At 35.1% G+C, this 23,577-nt stretch overlaps 1 protein-coding gene across 1 annotated transcript in view; it reads right to left on the bottom strand.

Annotated features, from left to right (window-relative positions):
* The window catches only part of LOC111812166 (serine/Arginine-related protein 53-like), a 27,142-nt gene extending 4,539 nt beyond the window's left edge, over positions 1-22,603 (bottom strand). The window contains exons 1-2 of the mRNA XM_023699714.1: positions 22,600-22,603; positions 4,007-4,113 (exon numbers count right to left, since the gene is read on the bottom strand). Of these exons, the coding sequence (XP_023555482.1) occupies positions 4,007-4,113; positions 22,600-22,603 (111 nt within the window). The remainder of the gene's footprint in view (positions 1-4,006; positions 4,114-22,599) is intronic.
* Positions 22,604-23,577: the final 974 nt, after the last annotated feature.

Here is a 23,577-nt window from a genome sequence, read left to right as displayed (position 1 = left end):
CTCCCGGCGCGGCTCGCTCGCCCTCCCCCTCGCTCTCTCGCTCGCTCCGCCCTCGAGGCCAGACGATCAGGGAGGGGCGGGGGGCGGCGTGCCGGGCCCCAGCCGGGGCTCCTGCTTGCGGAGGGGAGGCGGCGGCAGCGAGCGGGCGGGCGGTTCAGCTCCCTCACTCGCGCTCCGCGCTCCAGCTCGCTGCTCTCTCTCCCTGAGCCGCCTCCTCCTCCACCTCCAGAAATCAACTTTTGATGTCAAGATCCACCTCTTCTTTTTAGGATGTATTTTGCTAAATTAAAAACACTATTTAAAATCTTAATGTTCATGGAAGTTGTTCTGTATTCACAGGAGAGATCCATACTCTTGTAGAAAAAAGGCCCTCAAATGGTAGACCTCTGAGCAGTCAGCAAGTAGGTTTAGGAATGCTGGCAAAGTAAGAGAAATCTACTATACGAATTGTTTTCAAAGGGGGTGTTACATATAGTAAGTCTAAAACTTAGTGTTAATTTTAAGCATAATACTAATTTTTATAAATATTTAAAGAAATACTGAATTTGATTTGGCAGGTTCCTTTTTATATTTCAGAGCCAGTAATCTCCCCTCTAGATTTCCAAAGATTTACATGTTTCTAGTACACTGGTCCTACAAAGCAGAGGATCCCAAGTAATATAGTAATCCTTTAAAAAACTGAGGTTGTTTAATAGTAAAGTCTGGTATTCTGTGTGGGGAAAAGTGGGAAGAATGCCAATCCACTGAGGTCTAAGAAATTGATTTTTGGTAGTGTATATTGTCCTGTAGTAACTATAGGAGCTTGTAAATGTAACTGAACACATCTGATATATAGGGCTTAGCTACGAGACTGGCAGTCCATGTCCAACTACCTTAAGAAGCTATGCAGTGCTGCTATTGTCAAAGATGTGTATCTCACTTCTTCAGGTCAGAGAAATATAATTCTACTATACACACCAAAATAATCGATTTTTTTAAAAAAATGTATTTGGTACAGGGTCTCACTCTGCCGCTCAGACTTATAGCGATCCTCTTGTTTTCAGCCTCCCCGACTCTGGGATTGGAGGCATGCACCACCACGCCCAATCTCAGCGGTGGTTCAGCGTGCCCAGGGGCAGGATGGGTGCAGCATGTGGTGCCTGGGATTGAACCCTGGTTGCTGCGCTTGCCTAAGTGGGCTCTTAGTCCTTGAATTCTGTTTTTAGCTATATGATAGATTAACATTTTTTTGAGAAGTAAATTATTTTAAAATTAGCAGATATAATAACTTATTCCTTCTTTTTAAAAAAATTTTATTTATTTATTTATATGTGTGTGTGTGGCCAGCTCAGCCCACCAGGGGGCGGGGCTGGCTGGCATGTGGTGCTGGGGGATTGAACCGTGGTCCCTGTGCTTTGCTAAGCTTGTTCTAAGTAGGTGCTTTAGACCACTGAGCCATCTCACCAGCCCCTTATTGCTTCTTTTTTAAGAGAGGAAAAGTACAAGAGAAAATTTTGCCTTAATGATAAATCTCAACATGGATACTGCCACAAGTTCTGGCCATCAGTGACACTGCCACCTGGTGATTCTGTTTGGAAAAATTTAGTTTTATCATGCACTTCCAAGTAAAAAAACAAAAGCCTATGCTGCCTAGGACTATTTACTCTCCATCTGAACACAGGCTGATTTTTTCTCAGATATATTATTAAGACTAAGTAATTGATACTAAGCATATCAAGGACATCTGTTTGAAAACAAACTTCATCTTGGCTCTTAAAGTTAATGAAGTAGCAGGAGCTATCAGATTCTCTATCCACTCAGGCAAAAGAAATATGATTTCAGAGTTCAACTAGTTAAATCAATATGTGTTTCAGGAGACACAGTGTCTAGCATGTCATTGGTAATAGTCATTTTCTTCTTGTAATAGATCTTACATTAATTAGTGGAATTAACACAGCTGAAGAAAGACTGTACCAATGGAAGGGGTGGTTGGTACAGAATATTCTCTATTAGAGATATAAACTTCATACCACAGCTGTAGCACTATCCAGAAGGGAAAGTTGTTGAAACCTGGGCATAGTAATGAAGTCCGTAAGAGAGTTAATCTTTGCTATGTATTAGGGATTTACCATCATCTCTCCCTATGGTTTGAATAAAATGCTCAAGATTATTTACTTCTTTTTGCTAAGTAATCTCCTGATAAATAATTCAGCTTCTTGGGCAACTTGAATCCTTGCATTATATTGCACACACAGACATTTCAGAAACTAGAAAGGGATGTCATTTTCTAAACTAACAAATTGTCCTTTCTTATATTTCCGTCAGTGAGAATTTATTCATTGTTCACCTATCACTTACTTATCATTTGATCATTTCAAAATGTAGTTACTAATAATGCAGTTCAATGTTGGAAGTCCAAAACTTTAGAGTGCTGTCCATGCACCAAGGTAAATGCTGTCTCCTGAGCCTTTTTAGCACATTTTCCTGTTGAAACTATTTCTTACCTTTCAGTGCATGCTTTTTCGAAGAAAAGGTATTGAATTAAAAATAAGTTTAAAGAGAACATTTATAGTATCAAATAGGAAAAAGGAGATTTTTGAAGAAAATCCACCATATTAACTATAAAAGAATATTTTCACGAAAAGAAAATACATAGTGATTATGAGAGAGCCCAGTGAGAACTGAAAAGTCTCAGTAAACTTTAGGAAACAAATACTAGGAAAGTCAATTTAAATATAAATTATAGTACTTTTATTAGGACAGATGAACGTGCTTACAATATGCAACAATAAGATAGGTAACTATACTTACAAATGTCCATTTCATAGCTCCATGATTTAGGAATTATGATGAAAATGACCAAAATTTAAATGCAATCAACACAATGACAACTCACGGACCATAGATCATCCCATGCTGCTTAGTTCTGTGCATGGTAGGTATCACATACTCAAGTCACGTCTTGTGAATGAATTATTTTTAAAAAATGGAAAAGAATACTTTCATATCATTAGTAAAAAAGGAGTGCTAATGCAAATAACACATCAATTTTCACTTGTTAGGTCAATAAGCACACAAAAGCCAGACAGGACCTTGAGTTAACCACAGTGTCAGACACAGTCATTTCCTAGCACTTTTGAGTGGAATTGGAGCTGGCACAATATTTGTGGAGGCTGAATCTGGAAACATGTTAAACAATGTAACCTGTAACAAGTAACTCCATCTTGAAAAATTTAAGAATGGATATTTATAAACATATGCATAGTATCTCACAAATTACAACTACTTAAATATGCAATATTGGAGTAAAAGTGAATTATTATATTTGCCCTCAGGATATTTATAGCCATTAATATATTTATAGATATATAATACTTTAGAATAATTATAATTATGTTTTTAAAGAATACATGTATTTTGCTTTTTTTTTTTTTTGGTGGAACCGGGGATTGAACTCAGGCCCTTGCGCTTGCCAGGGAAGTGCTTATTGCACTGAGCCATCTCCCCAGCCCAAGAATACATGTATTTTGTAGACTGCCTTTTCCTAGTAAACACATTCTAAAAGCAATTGTATTAATGAAAGGATACATAAAAAATTGAAGAGAAATAAAATGTCAAAGCTCCTTTTATAGCAGTTGACTAAGATAAACACTTGAGCAAAGGATGGAAATAGAAGTTATTCTTTGGGTAATAGTTTTAAAGTTCTTTTCTAACATTTATCTGTGAATTCAAAAAGTAGATTATATTTAAAAGATAACTGTATGTTCAGGAAATGTAGATTACTGTAAGAGAGCCATCAGGTTGACATTTTGGTCTTGGAAATTATAATAAAAATGGCATCAGATTCCCTTTTATACTGTATTTTTGTACCAGTTGAGCTGATTTTCTCTGATTGATTCTCAATAAAATTCTCTCAACCTACTTTATCTATTAGAAGAAGCACTTGCATCTAACTAAAATCTACTAATAAAGCATATCATCAGTTGGAATCCAAAGGCTTATTCATAATGTTGTTAGGATAACTTACCTTTTTGACTTCTTTACTTGATCTGAAAGTTTGCTGTACAAAAGAATCACTTTCAATAGCTTCAATTTCTTTAACTCTTTTTACTTGTTCTACCAGGGTGGCTTGGTCTAAAAAAAGAGTGTATTTTGGTGTAAGCATGTTAATAACACAACACCTAAACACTGTTTTTTTTCTAAGAACCTTTACTACTTATAAAATTTAAAAGGACTGGAGAGATAGCTCAGCGATCTAAGTGCCTGCCTGGTCAGCGCAAGGACCCAGGTTCAATCCCTGGTTCAATGCATTCCAAACTGGCCCTGTGCTGAGCCAACCACAGAGACTGGGCATAGTGGCAAATGCCTGTAATCCCAGCACAGGGGAGGCTGAGCCAGGAGGCTCATTACGAGTCCAAGCTGTGTAGTGAGACACTGTACCAAATAAAATTAAAAAAAAATAAATGATTAAAAAATTTAAAGGGATGAAAAGGTACATTTCAGCAATAAGAATAAATTTTTTTTCCTTTGAGATTCACAAATATAACATTCACAGGAACCAAGTGTCTCACCTAAAACCTAAAATATTGCTGAGAAGGCCCTGCTAATTACTTTTCTTTGTATTTTAGGAAAGGGTCTACAGGGTGTTCAGGGTCTCACTGAGTAGATCGGACCAGTAGTGATCCTCCTGTTTACAGCCTCCCAAGAGCTGGGATTACAGGTGCACGCCACTATGCCCAGTCTAAATTGCTGCCTCAGCGTGCCCCAGGGGTGGGGCCGGCATGGCAGGCAGGCCCGGAGATGAAACCTGCTGAGATATTTGGTCAGCCTGGCCCTGCTAATTACGATCTCAGTTAATCTAGGCCAATACAGGAGAACTTTAAAAATTTTTAACATTTTATTATGGAAATATATATAAAAGGGATAAGAGCACCATGAATCTTAATTTCATTTCTGAATCCCATTACTCAATTTCTAAAATCATTAACTTTCTGTTACTCTCATGTAATCTATCCATTATCCCCTCAATATGTTTTCTGGGGGCTGGGGATTTGGCTCAGCGGTAGAATGCTTGCCTAGCAAGCTGGAAGCCCTGGGTTCGGTCCTTGGCACCAAAAACAAAAACAAAAAAATAAAATAAAAATATGTTTTCTGGTGGGAACCCAGAATACTGAACAGTATACCTCAAGAATAATATGACATTATTCTTGAGTAACAGGCATCTCTGGCAAACAAGGGCTTAAAATAACAGCAACAAAACATTATTTCATACTTAAAATTATTATCAACAATTTTCACTATCATTTACATAGTTCATGGCTAATTTACAATAATTTTCCAAAAAAAGACTTTTGTAATTCCCTTTTATGAAACATACAGACAAGGGTCATGCATTCTACTTGTTTGATGAATACCTTAAATCTCTTTTCATTTTTAGTCCATTATACTTCCCTTTCATTGCCATTTATTTTGAAGGAACTGGATCATTTGTTCATAAAATTTTCTATACTCTGGGTGAATGGTTTCACACTCATAGTGTGATTTAACATGTTCTTAAATTACCCATATTTTGTGTAGATGAGTAATTAGATCTAAAGGTCTGATTACACTTAGGTTCAAATTCTTTTCATCACAAAATTACCACAGGTACTGCTATGTAATTCCTTTTGCATCATATCAGTATATACCTGTCTTCCCCCATGATGTTAGGATTGATCAGTGGGTCCAAGGTGTTGTCATTTTGACCCTCCCCTTATAAAGTTTGTTATTGTTCTTTCACACAATAATCTGATTGATTATTGCTTCTTACATCAATTGTTTCAATACAAGTTGTTGAATGGTAATTTCCTAATCTTACTATTTCTTCCCTCATTTATAAGCTCTAATTTTTTTACAATGAAAAACTTAAAACTCATCAATTATTTAATGACTATGAAATATAGCCTGTATAGAAAAGTCACAAAAATGTTTAATTTTTCCCTCCTGTATCCATTTTTGTTCAAAAATGACCATCGTGAACTCAGAATACTTATATACAGTATTGACTACATTTCAGTCTATGGTAATTATCTTCCTACTTTGATGCTTAAACTGTTTTAACTGTCAGCAGTTGGAGCTTCTTTAAATTGGCTTAACAATCTCTTACAGTTAAGGCATGACATGATGTGCTGTAATCATTATATGGTTCCTGTCCTAGACATGAACATTTGTTATTTCTCCCAAAAGTGTGGACTCCTTTAATGGGGAATGGTATTTAGATACAAGAACCCACATACTAGGGGTATTTCTTGTCACTAAATTGGCACTGCTTCTCAGTGTTTTGAGTAAGTAGGATGGGAAATACATACTTGTGAAAGAGAAAAATTATTGTGAGAACTCACATGCTGACACTATCAACAAAATTAAAGAACTTTCTTTTAATTTTACATTTAGATATTTGGGTATTTTATATTTGGTATTTTCCTTTTAGGCCTAAATTTTAATCATCAAAGGTATTCATTTGGTTTTCCTAATATGTATTAGTTTCAAAATAATAAGATAACCATTACAATTAATAGGGTATGTCAATATATTTAAATTTTTTTCCATAATTTTATTGAGAAACAAATGAGACAGTTTCAAATCAAATTGGTAGGACAGTTTCAATAATGAACACATTGCATACATTCCTCCTAGTGGTTAATTAAAATTTTGAAGTTTAAAAAAATCATTTATTTATTTAGTACAGGGTCTCACCATGTATCTTGGACTTGTACTGATCCTCCTGGTTCAGCCTCCCCAGTGCTAGGATTACAGACATATGCCACCATGCCCAGTTTTGGGGGCTGGTACAATTCACCTGGGGTTCCGGGCCTGTCATGGCATGTGGTACTGGGGATTGAACCCAGTTCCTTGCCCTTGCCAGGAAGGCACTTAGACTGCTAAACTCTCTCCCCAGCCCCCTTTTTGACGTTAGGATTTGCTCTGCTAATAATACTCTGAAGTGACTTAAAATTATTCTCCATTTGAGGCTGAAAATAGGAGAATCACTATGAGTCCAATTTGTGTAATGAGACCCTGTAGACCATGTACTAAATACATTTTAAAAAAAATAGTTACTGATTATCAGATGTCGCTTCATGATTTAAGGGTAAAATTTAAAACACCATCATTTAGAGGGATGTTCGTTTCTCATAAGTAATCATTCTTAATGTTATTTGGGTTTATCTTCCCAATGTTTACTCCTGAAAATATATGTATATATTCTCTTCTCACTTATTACACAAAATTAATACTGTATACTATATACTCTTATATATATTGTATTTCTTCACTCAATCTCTTCACTAAACTAGCAGGTTAGATTTCCTGCTTTTATTTTGTACCCACACAATGGCCCTTTACTGTTTTAAAATTTTTTTACCATTGCCTATTAATGGATGACTTCATTTTGCTTTTGCTTTAATAAACAATCATATGCATGTGCCATTTCATCAGTTTGCATTTCCTTTTTCACATATGTATCAAGTGAGCAGAAAATGTGTACAGTGATTCACAGCCTCACTGCTTAAACTTGCTGAAATCCAATACAAATACATAGTTGAATTAAAAGCCACTCCATACTCAGCTAAAATTTTTGAGATTTAGATACTGTGGGTAATTACTAGATCCACTTTTTTATTGTATGTTTTGATCACACCTCATATTGGATCCACTTTTTAAACAAATGAATACAGTCACTGGTTTAACAAAAAGGTGGAATTATTTGCATCAAAGAGAGTTTTACATCCTGGCAGTTCTAAACTGAAAAACTTAAATGCTGCATAGACATAATTATAAAAAATATGAAAATAAATTTGATTTCAAGAGTTGAACAAAAATTAACATTTTATTTAAAATACTTATCTCAACTTTTGGTCTTATGCAAGCTTCAATTTACTTATATAAAATAAAGTTCCTCTGAAGAAGGGCCCCTAACAACTGTAATGCTCTTTTTTCCTGTGAGAAATGGCCTGGAATGCTAGAAGTAGCAGCTGCTGCAGATAATATTCCCATCTTCGGACAATACATTTTCCTACGTAAGTACTGTCATTAGTAGAAGAGCAAACAGTTCCATGTGCTTTCAAATATAAGCTTATCTAGGTTTTAATTTCACAATGTATTAACTGAGGATGTTGAATTGAGAATATTTTTGTGCAGCTAATTAATCAATACTAAAACATCCCTAACAAGTGGGTACTTTCAAAATTAATGACATCAGAGTAGTATTAATATAGTGAAGTCAATGGGTATCAGTCCACGTGATTCAACTTCAAAGTCCACATTTGTTTATATAGGTCCTAATTAGTTTCACTAGGATTCTTTCGCCATCTCTAATTCCCAACCAAAAGACATTATTTCTGACTTCAGGATGATGTCTCATACGTATCAACTACTGGAACTCTTGGGTTTTTACCATAACATATTCTCTCATTTGGATTTGCAAAGCACATCATTAGTATTAGATGTCAGAGGTGAACTTACAAACAGTACTGATGTCTAAAGCTTTCAGTGTTTGTAGCTTTAAATTTGGAAACACGACCAGCTCCTAATACAAATAAAAGTGTTATCATAGAAGCTGGCCAAAGGGCCAATATGCTTATTAAAACAGCATTGTAGAAATTATAAAGGAAAGAAGGGAAAAGATTAGAGAAAGCAGAACATTGTCTTTGTGCTTCTTTAAAAATCACCTCAGAACTAACAAAGTACAGGGCACAGAGAAGCAATCCAGTATGCCTGACTCACAGTATGAAAATAAACCAACATAGCTTTTATCTTTCAATGTGGGAACCATTTGACTTGTTGTAAAGGACTGATAGCTAAATTAAAATTTGAAAGATTCCTGATATTTTCAGCCTTATAATAGCTTAGCTCTGTGCTGTGTGAAAGCAGTAGACATAAAATATATATTAAATTGCTTCGTACTCAGAATTTTAATACCAATGTCCACAAATGCATGTCTCAAGTATAATCCTGTCATTTTAGAAGCAGAAGAAAACACATCAATAATGTATATTACATGCTATAAATTCAGCTTCTTATGTTATACATGCCAATTTATTTAAAAATCCTGAATCAATTTTAAGATTGGGAAAAATGTGAATTAAAACTAGTTTTTACAGGAACACCTAGCCTACAAAACATCTTGTCTTTATTTTTATCTCCTGGCAGATGTAGATTACAAGTTCATTGTTACTGGGAGAATCAAAATTATATGATTCGTTAAACCATTAATATGGTAAACATGAAGCAAAATTATCCATTAGCATTTAATGATTTTTTTATAAATACACTATTGGTAGTAAAATGACCTCCATATGTTTTTCAGTAAATTGGTATGTATTTTACAGTAAAATAAAAAATAGAATTAGAAATCCATGTCACCAGAGACCACAAAAGTCAATATTAATTCATTGCACTGAAAATAATTTTGTTTTTTATGATAAAAATAAAAAAATTGAAATGTTTTATTAGTTACTGTTGAAGTTACATTATTATAAATTTGGCTCTCCCACTACTTAAAGTTTTATTTGGCATCCAATTTCACGTTATAATATCTACAGAGTTCTTTGAATATATCATGAATTGGTATACAAATTTAAAACTACTAAATAAAAACAAGACCCAATATAAATGTTTCATTTCAAAGACAAAAATTTTAGTCTGTTATACTTATTTGTAGATTACAAACATATGCCAAGATCCTCTAATAACAAAGCTAAGCTGGTAACAGCAGATGGCACTATTGCTCTGGATGTAATCACAGAATAACGGCAACTTGATTTTCATGAGATACCTTAAACTCATACAAAGAACTCATCTTCAACTGATTCCTTTTGAATATTAATATTTTATGAATTTCCCCAAAGTTAAATGCATCTTATGTTATAAAGAATTTGGGTCAGTTGGCCCAGCTATTCAGTTACTTATAATGCGCTTCCAGGAAAAAAAAATTTATATACTAATAGTACTGCTACAAACACATGAATAATACAAAAGAGTATCTTATTATCCGATTAAATTGACTCAAATCTTAGTCAAGAATGGAAAATATCTATGAAATTCCCTTTTATGGCACAAGATAGATATTTAAAAACCAACCTTTGTAATGTAAAACATTTTCAAGTGTTTTACAAGAATGGAAAAAAAGGCAACAGCAAATTTACATGGTAAAGCCGGCTACTCAATAAAAATTTTGAGCACATAAACTGTTTCATAAAGCTTATGTGGGATTCTAAAGTTATTACAACGATTTCTCATGAATACAAATTAAAAAAAAATACAGCCATTGCTTTCTTACCTTTTTAAACAATATGTTTGTTTCTTTAAAAAATTATACAAAGCATATAATCAGAAATCCATCCAGTCCCAACATTGAAAGTTGCTCCTACGATCAATGTCCCTGGGAATAAAGTTCAGGAAGTGATGCCCATAAAACTTGACAGACTAGAAACTTTCTTAGGTGGAATCTGGCTTGTCTGTTAAGTCTTCTGGAAATTTATGCTACAATATCAAAGTATGAAAGTCATTCCCCCCTGGGGTACAAGACAAACTCACCTTGCATTAAGTTGTTTACATCAGGCTAAGAAATAGAAATAATTTTAATGTTATTGTACCAGTGAAAAATAATTTTGGTTAAACATTTGAATAAATGCAAGTGATCTAGGTATCCAGACAACCTCCACACTGAATGCCTTGTTTAGTTTTCTTACGTCTCACCTTTTCCTTTCTTCTGAATGTCTGTTTTGGCGACGCTTTTCCTTGCCACCTCCAAGAAAAAGGCCTCTTTTACAATTCATTTAGCTCTTAGTAAATGCTATCTTACTCTGATACTATCTTTTTTTTTTTTTTTTTTGTAAATGAAAGCTTCATTTCCCTGGCTAGAAGGGAAATACTCATTGCTACCTCCAGAGTTTAGTGGAGGATCCTCTATTATTAGTAAGCAGTGAATGTACACTTATCAAATAACTGAAAATTAAATGACATTAAAGTAATACCATTAAAAGAAAACACAATGGGGGAACTTAAAAGATTAGAAATTGTAAGTTTTTGTACCTTAAAAAATTAAATGTCAGGCAATCCCTAGTTTTAAGGGTTCTTGGTTCACTATGTCTGGGTTAATTCCTCTCTCTGTTGTTAGTAGCTGTTGTAGGCTTGAGTAAATAGTTCAAGCTCAGCTTTCTTGTCTGTGGCATAGGGACAGTAAGGGCCCAAACATGACAGTGACTGAGATTCACTCCCCACACTTTGCCTTATTCCATTCAAATATATGGTCATATTCAATATACACACCAGGAATTTAGATATTAAGAGTTTTTTCTTTATGCAGTTTATATTTTAACATGGAAGACAAACAATGAATAAACAAACAAAAATACATAATTATGGAAAATATTTTTGTTTATTTATTTAATTTTTTGCAGTACTGGGGATTACAGGACCCTGCCCTTGCCAGGCAAGTGCTTATTCTACTACACTGTCTTCCCAGCCCATAACTAAGGAAAATAGAGTAGAATAGAAGGCTAAAGGAGGACAGCTCTTCCTGTTTAGGTAATCAGGGAAGAGCTCTGTGAAATGGTGACATTTCTGCAGAGACAAAGGTGATGTGAAGCAATCACTATGAAAAGTGGGGAGATAATACTCTGCAGAGATAATAGCTGAGTGCAGAGCTAGGGAATCACTAAAAGCACTTAATAAATGATAGCTATTAAGTGCTAAAGTGCTCATTTGGTAGTAGTATTAATGACATGAAAGTTGGCTAAAAAGTTAGACTACATACATTTCTAACAGTATAGTTGAACAATTTTTTTTTTTTTTTAATTTGGTGCAGGATCTCGCTACACAGTTTGGACTGGCAACTTGTTTGGGTTTAGCCAGGTAATAACTGGCTTTGACCGATATATTTTGTGGTATACATTCATTCATGTGGGATGGCATGGAAGACTAGAAGAAGCGGAATGGAAGCAGTAGACAATAGCCTAAGCACATCTCTGTCAAGGCCCAAAAGGCCCATCCCAATCCTATCCCACCTTGACTCACTGGATGCTCTGAGGCTGAGTGGAGAAGCAGAATTTTTGCTGATCCAGATTGCAGTGATTTGCTAAGTAGGACCTTTTGTCATTTGTTCATAGCTGTCTTATAAAATGAATTACACAAAATAGGAATAAACCATGTTTTAGTCTAGCGTGAGTAAGTCTACAGAAATTTTGATTTTGAATAAAATTTTTAATATTTTACTAGTGGAGAAAGTCAAAGAAACTAACTTTTCATTTAAATAGTTGTTTAAAAAGTCAGATGAGCTTTTCTAGTAGCAGAAACAGTCAAAGAAGCAGCAATGAAAACTTACTATTTAAGGCACTCTGTGCTAACTACCTCCTAAAAATTGCTCATTTAACTATCAGAACTGCATGAGACAAACCTACTCTTCTCAGAGTAAAGATGAGAAATTGAGGTTGATGAATAATTTACCAGTCACATCATTAGTTGGTAGCAGAACTGGGATCAAATCCCTGAATTGAGATTTAGCAATTATTTCCCAATGAAATAAATTTTGCTCAGCCCTACCACCCAACAAATTACCTCCCCACAACATACTTATCAGAAATAATAAATGTTTTTGGTATTGTTCTGCATTTCAATATTTATTCACTCAGTAAAATAGAATATAGCCTTATATAGAGGAGGGGTCATATATTATCTTGATCTTCTGGCAGTATGTTGAAGCGGGATCATGGATATATACTGTTAAAATCTTTCAAATCTAAAAAAAAATGTTTAAAGAATTATACATGTCATTCTCAAATGTTTTGTAAGTGAATAAAAAGTTTCCAGAAAATGTAGCATTTCTCCCTTCGGCCAATAAAGAACCAAAGTAGGAAATTATCACTTCAGAGTTGTTCATCAGTAGTACAGCAAGTGTTACAAAAATAAAATGACTTCTGTGAATTTGTCTAAACCAGCAAGCACTATGCAATCCAACTGCATACACTATTGCTTTATGCTTGTTCCAAATCTAATAAGCCCATGTAGTTAAAGAGTGCAAAGAAATAATAATTCTAATAACAGTAAAGCTATTTGAAGTTTTCTTATTTTAACTGGGTAGAAAAAAGGAATATAATGTGAGGTATAACAGGTGAGGCTATAGAATCTACAGCTGCTGTTCACTGTCCATTTTAATTTTAGAATTCTTGTTGACTCTAATTAAAATTCTATAGATGGAAGAGTAGTGTGTTTCTAAGGAACTCACAGTGAATGCTGTCTGCCAGCCATCTCCAAACACCCCATAACCACACACAACTCGCCTGTCAGGAGAGCTAATGCAGACATCGCAGGGCACACCACATTTGTCACTGTGGCTAATATCACAGATACGCAGCTCTTTTTTCTTAGCACACAAAAGCAAGATATGTAATTCAATGCTCAATTTACCCTTGTCTCGCAGGAGATTTTTCCCCGCTAATTGATAGAAATTAAGCCATTAATCAAGCCACTAGCCATCATTCAAACCAGGAAAGATGAATACAAACTTTCATCATAACCACCTTCCCCATTTTAGTGTTCATTAGCATTAATTTTTAATGCAATTATGCTATTCTTTTACGCTGAGCTCATAAATTACTGCTCTTTTGTTGCTGGCTGGCCTTGTAAAATCCAAACTAATGCTTTGTGTTCGGATCTTAAAGGCAATTACTAGGTTCTTCTATCTTTTAAATCTTTGCATTCTCAATAACCTTTATATATAACGAACACCCACAACTGACTATGCTTGTTTTTTAATGCCTCTATATAAATCTCTGTGAATATATAATTAAATTTGTCTATCATAAACATATAAACACATACCACATAAATTTAAAAATGTAGGTATTAATATAAAAATAAGACTTCACAAATTCCTCTTCATATTTAGCTTCAAATGTAAGGCTTTCTTTATGATTTTTGTGGTAAAAATGTAATATATTATTCTACTCAAGTGATACTTTCCATAATAAACTAGAGAAATAGTGAATTGGAGAACAGTTTATAATAGTAACTGACTATTATAAACATATTCAAGGGTAAAACTACCAATAGAATAACAAATTTCAAATCTCTTAGTTCCATTATTGACAACTAAAGTATTAAGTTTAAATTGTCATTTAAAAAATTGTACTGAAACTTGGTAATTAATGAGACAGAAATAAAGAGTAATAGAAGGTTGAGAATCATTTATCCAAAAGTATGTTTGTAAGTGCATATAACTCCAGAGTCTCATATTTTGTAAAGTGGAAACATCAAGTTACTGTGTTAGACAATGGTAGTGAAATGAAAAGACAATTTTTTTTCTAGAAATATTGAACCCAGAGGCAACATATTCACTTAATTTTTTATCCCAGAGAAGGTGACAAGATGGTCTTCCCTTGTATTTTCCCAAAAGCACTGGTTATGCTTATTTTTAAGTGCAAAGCAATTTAGAACAACATTCTACCTCTCTTCTTGCATTATCCCCAAATTGCATTTGACTTTGTTTGCAAGTTATGTTACGGTTGTGCAGTAGCTGGCATTTAGATTAATGAACTAAGGTTTAACAAAAAAAATGCTGGCTGTGCTAGTGTTTGTTTCCATCTCAGTACTGAGCTGCACAGTAGCAGCCTACCTCTAGGACCACTGGACAGGAGGTGGTACTGGGAAGTGTACCCAGGAGACTTCTATCAAAGCAAGTGAAGGGACACACACTTTTGGCAGGTCAACTGACCAGGATCCACCAAACCCAGGCCAGCCGGTGGGGCACATGGAGTAATCAACAAGATCAGCAACGTGGAAGTATCTGAAGTAGCAGCAAGGAGCCAGCAGTTGGGTTCTGGAGAGCTCCATCAACAAAAGACCATTCCGAATCCCCACACCCAGAGGCCAAGATCAGTCCAATACTCAGCATGATTCTTACGGCAAACTTATCTGGAGTACACAACACATTTCTGGGATTTGACAAGGATACTATCAAAGAACTGCAAACACCAGTTACTTTACTACTTTTATTCTCCCTTGTTTGTCTGATTGGCCATCTCTTTCTTGTCTGGTTGGAAGTCATCTTGCTTTGTCTTGTATTTTGTAGTTACTTTTTTAAAAAAATTTTTCTTTTCTCTCCTCTCTTTTTCAGGTCTACTTTTCTTTTATTCCTTTCTTTTCCATTCTCCTCTTTCTTCACTGTTGAGGCTTCCTACCTTTTTAATTTTATTCTATTGATCTCTTTCCTCAACTACTGTGTGAATTTAAACTTTCAAGTGAATAAACATAGTTTCTTATCTTTCTGATTACTCCTTCACAATCCATTTCATTCTTTCTTTACTGTGTCCTCCAGTTTTCCAAAACTTGTGTGATCATCCTTTGACTTCTAGCCTTGACTTGACTATATTTGACCTCATTCATCACTTTATCCTGTTCTCTGTGCAACTTAACCTCTCAAGCCCTGCAAAAGGATAAAATCAGTCCACTAAAAGGAAAATCACTGCATGTAAGTACATGGCATATGTTTGATTTTGTTATACAACTTTAGAGTTTACTCCCATGAGTGAAGGTGGCAGGTTAATGGTTATTATAGTTTGTCAGTATTTAGGTTATACTTATTTATTTATTATTTTATTTTACTTTATTGAGAAGTAGCAATAAGACAGTTTCAAAACTGATTAATAAGACAGTTTCAATAATTAATACATTGTACATTGTTGTTTTCTTAGTGGTCATCCATAGTACAAGATGCAGACAGGATATCCTGTCCAAACACTATTAGTACACATCTTTCTTCTCACTGAATTAAGCAAAAGTTGCTGCATATCTATCCTAACTGTTCTGCATATATAGATACAACGTAGTCTTAGGTTAATTGAAGCTATTATTATCAACTGTACTACTTCAGCCAGGATGTCATACATGTTAAAATCAGTTTTTCTCTCCTACATGATAACCCTTGGTATGGGGTTGTAATCACCACAACAGCCCAGTACCAAAGGATTGGGTATTGAGCCAACTAGTAAGATTGCTTCCTTTACAAACTAGGGAGGTAGGTTCTTAGGACAGGTATAAAGAACCACTGACATCTACGGGACATCCCTAAAGGTCAGATATCTCCTAGGGAAGCCTCAATACTAGTGATAAATCTAACATAAGAAATCAGAAAGCATCAAATAGAAAAAAAAAAGTAAGAATAAAAAAGGAAAAATAGAAAAGGAGAAGACACAGAAACAAAATGCAACACCAGCCCCCTAAGGCTCCCAGGCCAAGCCAGGAACACAATGAGATAGATGAAATTGGAAGACAAACATTAGAACTTTCTGAAACAACAACAGAAATAAAAACAAAAACAAACAAAAAGACAGTGGAAAAGGCTATGGGAAAAATAATCTCTCAGGTACAAAAATCAAGGAAACAAAAAAATACTCAACATCGGAAAGAAATAGAGCCCATGGAACAGATTCAAACAGAAATCCAAGGGACAAAATCTCCACTGAAAGTCTACGTAACAGATTGCAGGAGAGGACAGACCATCAGATCTTGAAGACAGAACTGCAACTAGTGATCATGAAAAGAAAGATGTTTTTGCCAGTTACTGCTAAGATGTCTCTCGGGTAGGTGGATGTTCAAGAAGAAGGGGGTGGTGAATGAAAGCAAGAGACAGGAAAAGGAATACTGTGGGACAGTCCTGCTTCAAGGTTGTATATGGTGAGATTTTTGGACTTATGTGCAAACATGAGAAGCATAGAATTCTTTATCCTATTGTTAAAATATAATCTAATTTTTAAATGTTCTTTATCATATTATGTAGGGACTTAAGGTTCAACATATCAATACTTGATGAAAAATACCTGTTCCTTATGCCTAAGAAGTTTGAAATGTAGTGAAATAGTGAGGTTAAGCTTGATAACGTAAATCATTTGATAATAACAATAAGCTTGTCTTCTGGATGGTTAACAACCTAAGTTTGCAGACCAAAATTAGAGAAAAAGGAGGACTACAAGGAAAGCCAATATTTTGGCCCTACCCTTCTAAGGTCAATTAAGACTCAGGACATATGAGAACTTGTACTGTAACGTCATGTACCTCGGCAGTTTCCCAGATTTTCTGATCAAGAAGGTTATGGGGCCAAAGAGGAAATCGATCGATGACGTGGAGTGTGCCTAAGGAGAGTCACATGAGGAGAAGACACTCTCTCAGGCTTTCACAGAGAGCACATTGGCCAAGCAATGGCCGTGACTCATCCACATGGCTGCACTGACAAAGGTTCTACAATCTGAGGTACAGGATCTCAGGATAAATCCTGAGGGCATTTCACTGACCTTCTCAAACCAAAAAGCTACAACTCTTGTTGCATAGGTTCTGCTTTACCTTGGTCTTAACCATCCAGTAGAAAAGTATGAAGATGAAATATAGGAAGTAAAGCCATGTTGTTATGTTGAGCTGTGGGGGACTCATGTCAATAATTTCTGACATTGCCAATTAAACAGAAGACCCAATGCTATTATGGGCTTCTGTACTCTTTTAGAATATTTTGCTGAGTTTACACACCTATAATATTCAATAATGGAACTTAGAAAAAATGGGGTATACCGATGAATGTCCATTTTGTATCTGTGTATTCAAAGTGGTTGGGATAGATATATAGTTACATTCTGTTAATGAATAGAATGATTTGTTCTAATGGAGTTTGTAAATAGGATCACAAGTCCGCATCTTGTACAGCAATTAACCACTAAGAAGAATATATGCAGTGTATTATTTGTTGAAACTGTACTTTCGATTTGATTTGAAACTGTCTCATTGCTATATGTTTATCAATAAAACTTTGAAAAGAAAAAAAAAGAAATTATAACATAAAAAAAGAAAAGAAAGATGTTTTAAAAATAGCTAGACCATGAAAAATGAAGCTACAAGATTACACAAAATAGAAAAACATAAGATCAATTGGATACAATGAGAAAGCTAGAAAAGCACAAAAGCTGAAAATCTCCCAAGAATGGATAAAGAATTTGACATACAAATAAACAAAGCATATAAAATTTCAAACAGCTAACCAAAATAAACCACACCAAGACATATAAAAATCAAGACTCCAGAACTTCAGCACAAGAACAGAATATTAATCGTTAAGAAAAGAGAAACAGATCACCTATAAAGGAAAGTGCTTCAAAATCATGACACACTTCTTACGACAAACACTCAAGTCAAGAGGAGCTTGGAGTAAAGTATTTCAAGTCTTGAGAGTAAAAACAACTTCCAACCTACATTGATGTACCCTGCAAAACTATCTTTTGAAATTAATGGAGAAATAAGAAATGTCCATGACAAAAAGCTGAAGAAATTCATGAGCACCAAACCAACCCTTTAAAGAGTACTAAAAGGTATCATAGACAGAGATAAAAATGACCACAATTTCAAGAACAACAGAAAGAAATCACCAGTCAGGACAAACAATTAAACAGAGGGAAAAACGCAGGGAACCGAAAGTGGGAAAATATCATGACAAAGGTGAGTCAATACATATCAGTTATAACCAAAATGGCCTGAATTCATCAATCAAAAGAAACAGATTGGAAGAACAGATCAAGGAACACGATCCAACAATATGTTGTATATAAGAAACACATTTAACTCAAAAATAAACTCATAGACTGAAAGTCAAACAGTGGAAAACAACTGTAATGGGAGACCTTAATACCCCACTGTCACAAAAAGATAGATCAACAAGACAAAAAACTAGCAAAGAAATACCAGGGCCAGGAAGACAGCTCAGTGGCTTAAGTGCCTGCCTGGAAAACACAAGGTCCTGAGTTTGATCCTGGGGGGTAAAAAAAAAGAGCCTTTGGGCCAGCCAGATAGCTCAGTGGGTTAAAGTGCCTGCTTAGACAGAGTGCAGCATCCGGGGTTTGATCCCCAGCAAGCTGTGCCAGCCCCACCCGCGGGGTGCTCTGAGAAGGCTATTGAGACAGGGCATGGTGGCACAAGCCTGTAATCCCAGCACTTGGGAGGTTGAAAACAGGGGAATCATTCCCAAGTCTGATCTGTGCAGTGAGACCCTTTAGACCCTGTACTAAATACATTAAAAAAATAAAAATAATAATAAAGAAAAAAGAAACCAAACCTGTGAACAAATGAATTCAGTAGATGTTTTCAGAGTGTTCCACCCAACACCATCAAGTACACATTCTTCTCAGCTGCATATTTAGACAATCTCTAAAATAAACCATGCACTAGCTTACAGAACATGATTAAATAAATGAAAAGGAACTGAAATTATTCCATGCATGTTACTGGACCGTAGTGTAATGAAATTAGAAATTAATGGCAAAAGAAACTGCAAAAACTTCATTAATATATGGAAATTAAGTAACATCTCCTTATCAACTAATGGGTCACAGATAAAATTAAAGAAGAAATTAAACAGTATCTACAACTAAATGAGAAAGCAGATATAACACACTGGAACATATGGGAGGCAATGATAGCAGTTCTAAGAGGAAATTTATAGTGGTGAATTCTCACATTAGCAAAACAGGACAAACACAAATACACAACCTAATATTGCACCTTAAGGTTCTAGCAAAAGAAGATGGAGACAAGCACAAAGCCCAAACACAGGAGGAAATTATTAGGATCAGAAAAGAAATGAAAACAACAGAGACTAAGAGAACAATACAAAGATTTAATGAATTGAAGAGGTGGTTCTTTAAAAGAATAAAAACCAATAAAACTTAAGCCAAAAAAAAAAACCCTTAAAAAAAAAAAAAAAAAAAAAAAAAAAAAAAAAAAAAAAAAAAAAAAAAAAAAAGGAAGCCTGAAATTCATGCACTGAGGAAAGAATAGGACAAAACCACAATAGATTAGGTGGAAATTCAAAAGATCCAAACCTACTTTGAAGGGCTAGCCTGATAGCTCAGCAGACTAAAGCACCTGTTCATGCAGAGCACAGCAGCTGGGGTTCGATTCCAGCGCTTGGGAGGCTGAAAACGGGAGAATCACTATGGGTCCAATCTATGTAGTGAGACCCTGTAGACCTTGTCCTAAATACAGAAAAAAAAATACTTTGAAAATGTTTACTCTCATAGGATGGAACATGGAAGCAATGGACAGATTCCTAGATATGTAAAGTTAACAAAACTAAATCAAGAAGATCTCTCAAGCAAGCAAGCTATTCCCCTCCTGGGTATTTTTCCAGAAGAATTAAAAACCTTATACCACAGCGATCTATGTGCACCCATGTTCATAGCAGTGCCATTTGTTATAGCTAAATCCTGGAAACAACCCAGATGCCCAATAACTGAAGAATGGATAAAGATGTGGTATTTTTACACAATGAGGTATTATTCAGCTATAAAACAGGATAAATATGAGTCTTTTGTTGGTAAATGGATGCAACTAGAGAACATACTCTGAAGGGAAATAAATCAGACCCATATGTGCAAAAATCGTATTATCTCCTTAGTGTGAGACGATGTACAAACATTGTATTAGTGTGAGAACCTGAAAGACAAAAAATGGAATCTGAAGGGTACAACAGATATTAGGAAAAGGGAATGAACTTATTCAAAAAGAAAGAGTTACTGAGTTGAGGAGAAGGACAGGAGCGAGAGTAGGGGAAATATATTTATTTATGTATGTAAACTGGATGGTTTGGACAACTGTACTGTGCAGTTCTTTTTATGGATAGAAGCAGTTAATGCTTTAATTTGTTTCATTACTTTTTCAATTGTTTGTACTTTTTCTCTTCTTAATTTCTTATACATTTACTTCTCTTTTCTTTCTTCCAATTTTACATGCATATATCTGGTAATATGAATAACTGGGAGACAACACTATGTATTACAACCAATACTGTGAAATTCATATTACTTTGTTAAGTGAAATTCTGTATGACTTGTAACTTTTTAATTCTAATTTGTACTCTCTTTAAAAAATAAAAAAAATTCTGAATAACCCAATATCAGTTAATGAGATTGAAAATGTATTAAAAACTTATCAACAAAGGAAAGCCCATCTGCTGATGAGTTCACTACTGAATTCAACAACAAAGTTAGAGAGGATTTAATACCAATACTCCACAAATTCTTAATGAAATTAAAAGGGAAGTAATACTTTATAACTCATGCCTGGAGGTGAGTATTACCCTGATACCAAAACCAGAGAAAGACTCAACTACAAAAGAAAACTACAGGTGTCTTCCTAATGAACATACATGCGAAAATACTCAGTGAGATACTAGCAAACAGAATGCGGCAAATCACCAAGAAGATAATATATCCTGACCAAGAGGGATTCATCCCAGGAATACAGGGATAGTTCAAAATGTGCAAATCAATAAATGTAGTATACCATTATCAACAAAGCCAAACACAAAACCCACATGATCATCTGAAAAGATGCAGACAAACTTTTTACAATGTCCAGCACTTATGACAAAAATCCCTACAAAAAATCAGAATAGATGATCTTTACCTCACCCTGATAAAAGCCATCTATGACAAACCAAAAGCCAACATCATAGTAAACGGACAAAAACTGAAAACTTTCATTCTAAAATCAGGAACAAGGCAAGGGTGTCCACTATCACCACTCCTATTCAGTATAGTTCTGGGGACTGGGGAGATAGCTCAACAGTCTAAGTGCCTGCCTGACAAGCACAAGGACCTGAGTTCGATCCCTGGTACCATATGCCACGCTGGCCTCAGATCCCCAGGTGTCCCATGATGGTCCTAAAACCAGGCATAGTAGCACAGGTGTGGTGGTGCATGCCTTAATCTCAATGTTGGGGAGGCTGAGACAGGAGGATCACTATGACTCTGAGCTGCATAGCGAGAACCTGTATATATATATATATATATATATATATATACACACACACACACACACACACACACACACACACATTAACTCAAGCAATTTGACAAGAAAGAGAAATGAAAGAAATATGGATAAGAAAAGAAGACATTAAGTTATCATTGTTTGCAGATGGCATGATACTGTATGCAAAATACGCCAAAAACCCCACCAAAGGAGTTCTAGGTTTAATAAGCAAATTCAGTAGCATAACTGGATACAAAGTCAACATCAAGTCAATGACATTTCTGTACACAAACAACAAACTCACTGAGAGAGAAATTAGGGAAACCACATGTTTTACTATAGGATCCAAAAATGAAATACTTAGGAATCACTCTAACAATGAAGTCAAAGATCTGTACATTGAAAATCACAGTACTCTGAAAAAGGAGATGGAAGAGGATATCCAAAGATGGAAAGATACTCCTTGCTCTGGATATGAAGATGAATATAATGAAAATGGCTGTAGTCCCTAAATTGTTATACAGATTTGATATAATCTCAATCAAAATAACCTTAGCATACCTCACAGAACTAGAGAAAACATTCCTAAAATGTATTTGGAACCAGAAAAGACCTGAAATAGCAAAAGCCATTCGGTGCAACAATGGTAAGTCAGTCAGTGGACATCACAATATCAGACCTGAAATTATACTACAATGCTACTGTTTTAAAATCAGCATGGTACTGGCATAAAAACAAAACTAAGGATCAATGGAACAGATTAGAAGATGCAGACAGAACAAACACACTCACCCATCGTATCTCTGAAAAGGTGGCCAACATGTTCACTGGGAGAAAGACAGCCTCTTTAATAAACGGTACTGGGAAAACTGACTCTACAGGCTGAAAACCAAAACTAGATCCATGTCTATCACCATGCACAAAATTAAAATCAAAATGGATCAAAGATCTAAATATTAAAACAAACACAATCTACTGGAAGAGAAAATAGGTAAGATTTTGAAGACACAGGGATTGGCAGAGAGTTCATGAACAAAACCCAAACTTCATGGGAAATACTCCAAAGAATCTACAGTTGGGATCTCATGTTATTAAAAAGCTTTTGCACTTCAAAAGAAATCACCAACACAGTGCAAAGACAACCCACAGAGTGGGAAATAATCTTAGCCAATAATCCTTTACCCTCAGGCAAAGGACTTATATCTAGAACATATAAAAAATAACAAAAAATCACATCCCCCAGATTCAAAGAACCAATCCAAAAATGGGCATCTGAGATGAATGCACACTTCTTAGATGAAAGAATATAAATGATAAATAAATATATGAAAAAATGTCAAATATCATTGATCACTTGAGAGATGCAAATTAAAACAACAGAGATTCCATCTCACCCCAGAAAGAACAGCTGCCATGAAGAAATCAACCAGTAACAAATGCTAGAGGAACTGAAGAGAAAAAGGAACTTTTCTCCATTCTTGCGGGGAGTGTAGCCTGGTATATGTACTGTGGAAATCAGTGTGGAGATCCCTCAAAAAACTAGGACCTTAGGTCCCATTCAACCCAGTTACTACTCTGCCATATATATATTTCCCAAAGAATTAAAAACATCATACCATAGTAACAAATGTGCACCCATGTTTATGGCAAAGCAACTGTAGTAGTTAAATGTTGGAAATAACCCAAATGTCCATCAACTGAGGAATGGATAAAAAAGATGTGATATTATTATACAATGGAGTACTATTCAGCTATAAATAAGGATAATCT

Source organism: Octodon degus, unplaced genomic scaffold, assembly GCF_000260255.1.
Source record: "Octodon degus isolate 3935 unplaced genomic scaffold, OctDeg1.0 scaffold00115, whole genome shotgun sequence".
NCBI classification, from domain to species: domain Eukaryota; kingdom Metazoa; phylum Chordata; class Mammalia; order Rodentia; family Octodontidae; genus Octodon; species Octodon degus.
The sequence above is the reverse complement of the archived record's forward strand: the minus strand, read 5'-3'. Positions and strand labels throughout refer to the sequence as shown.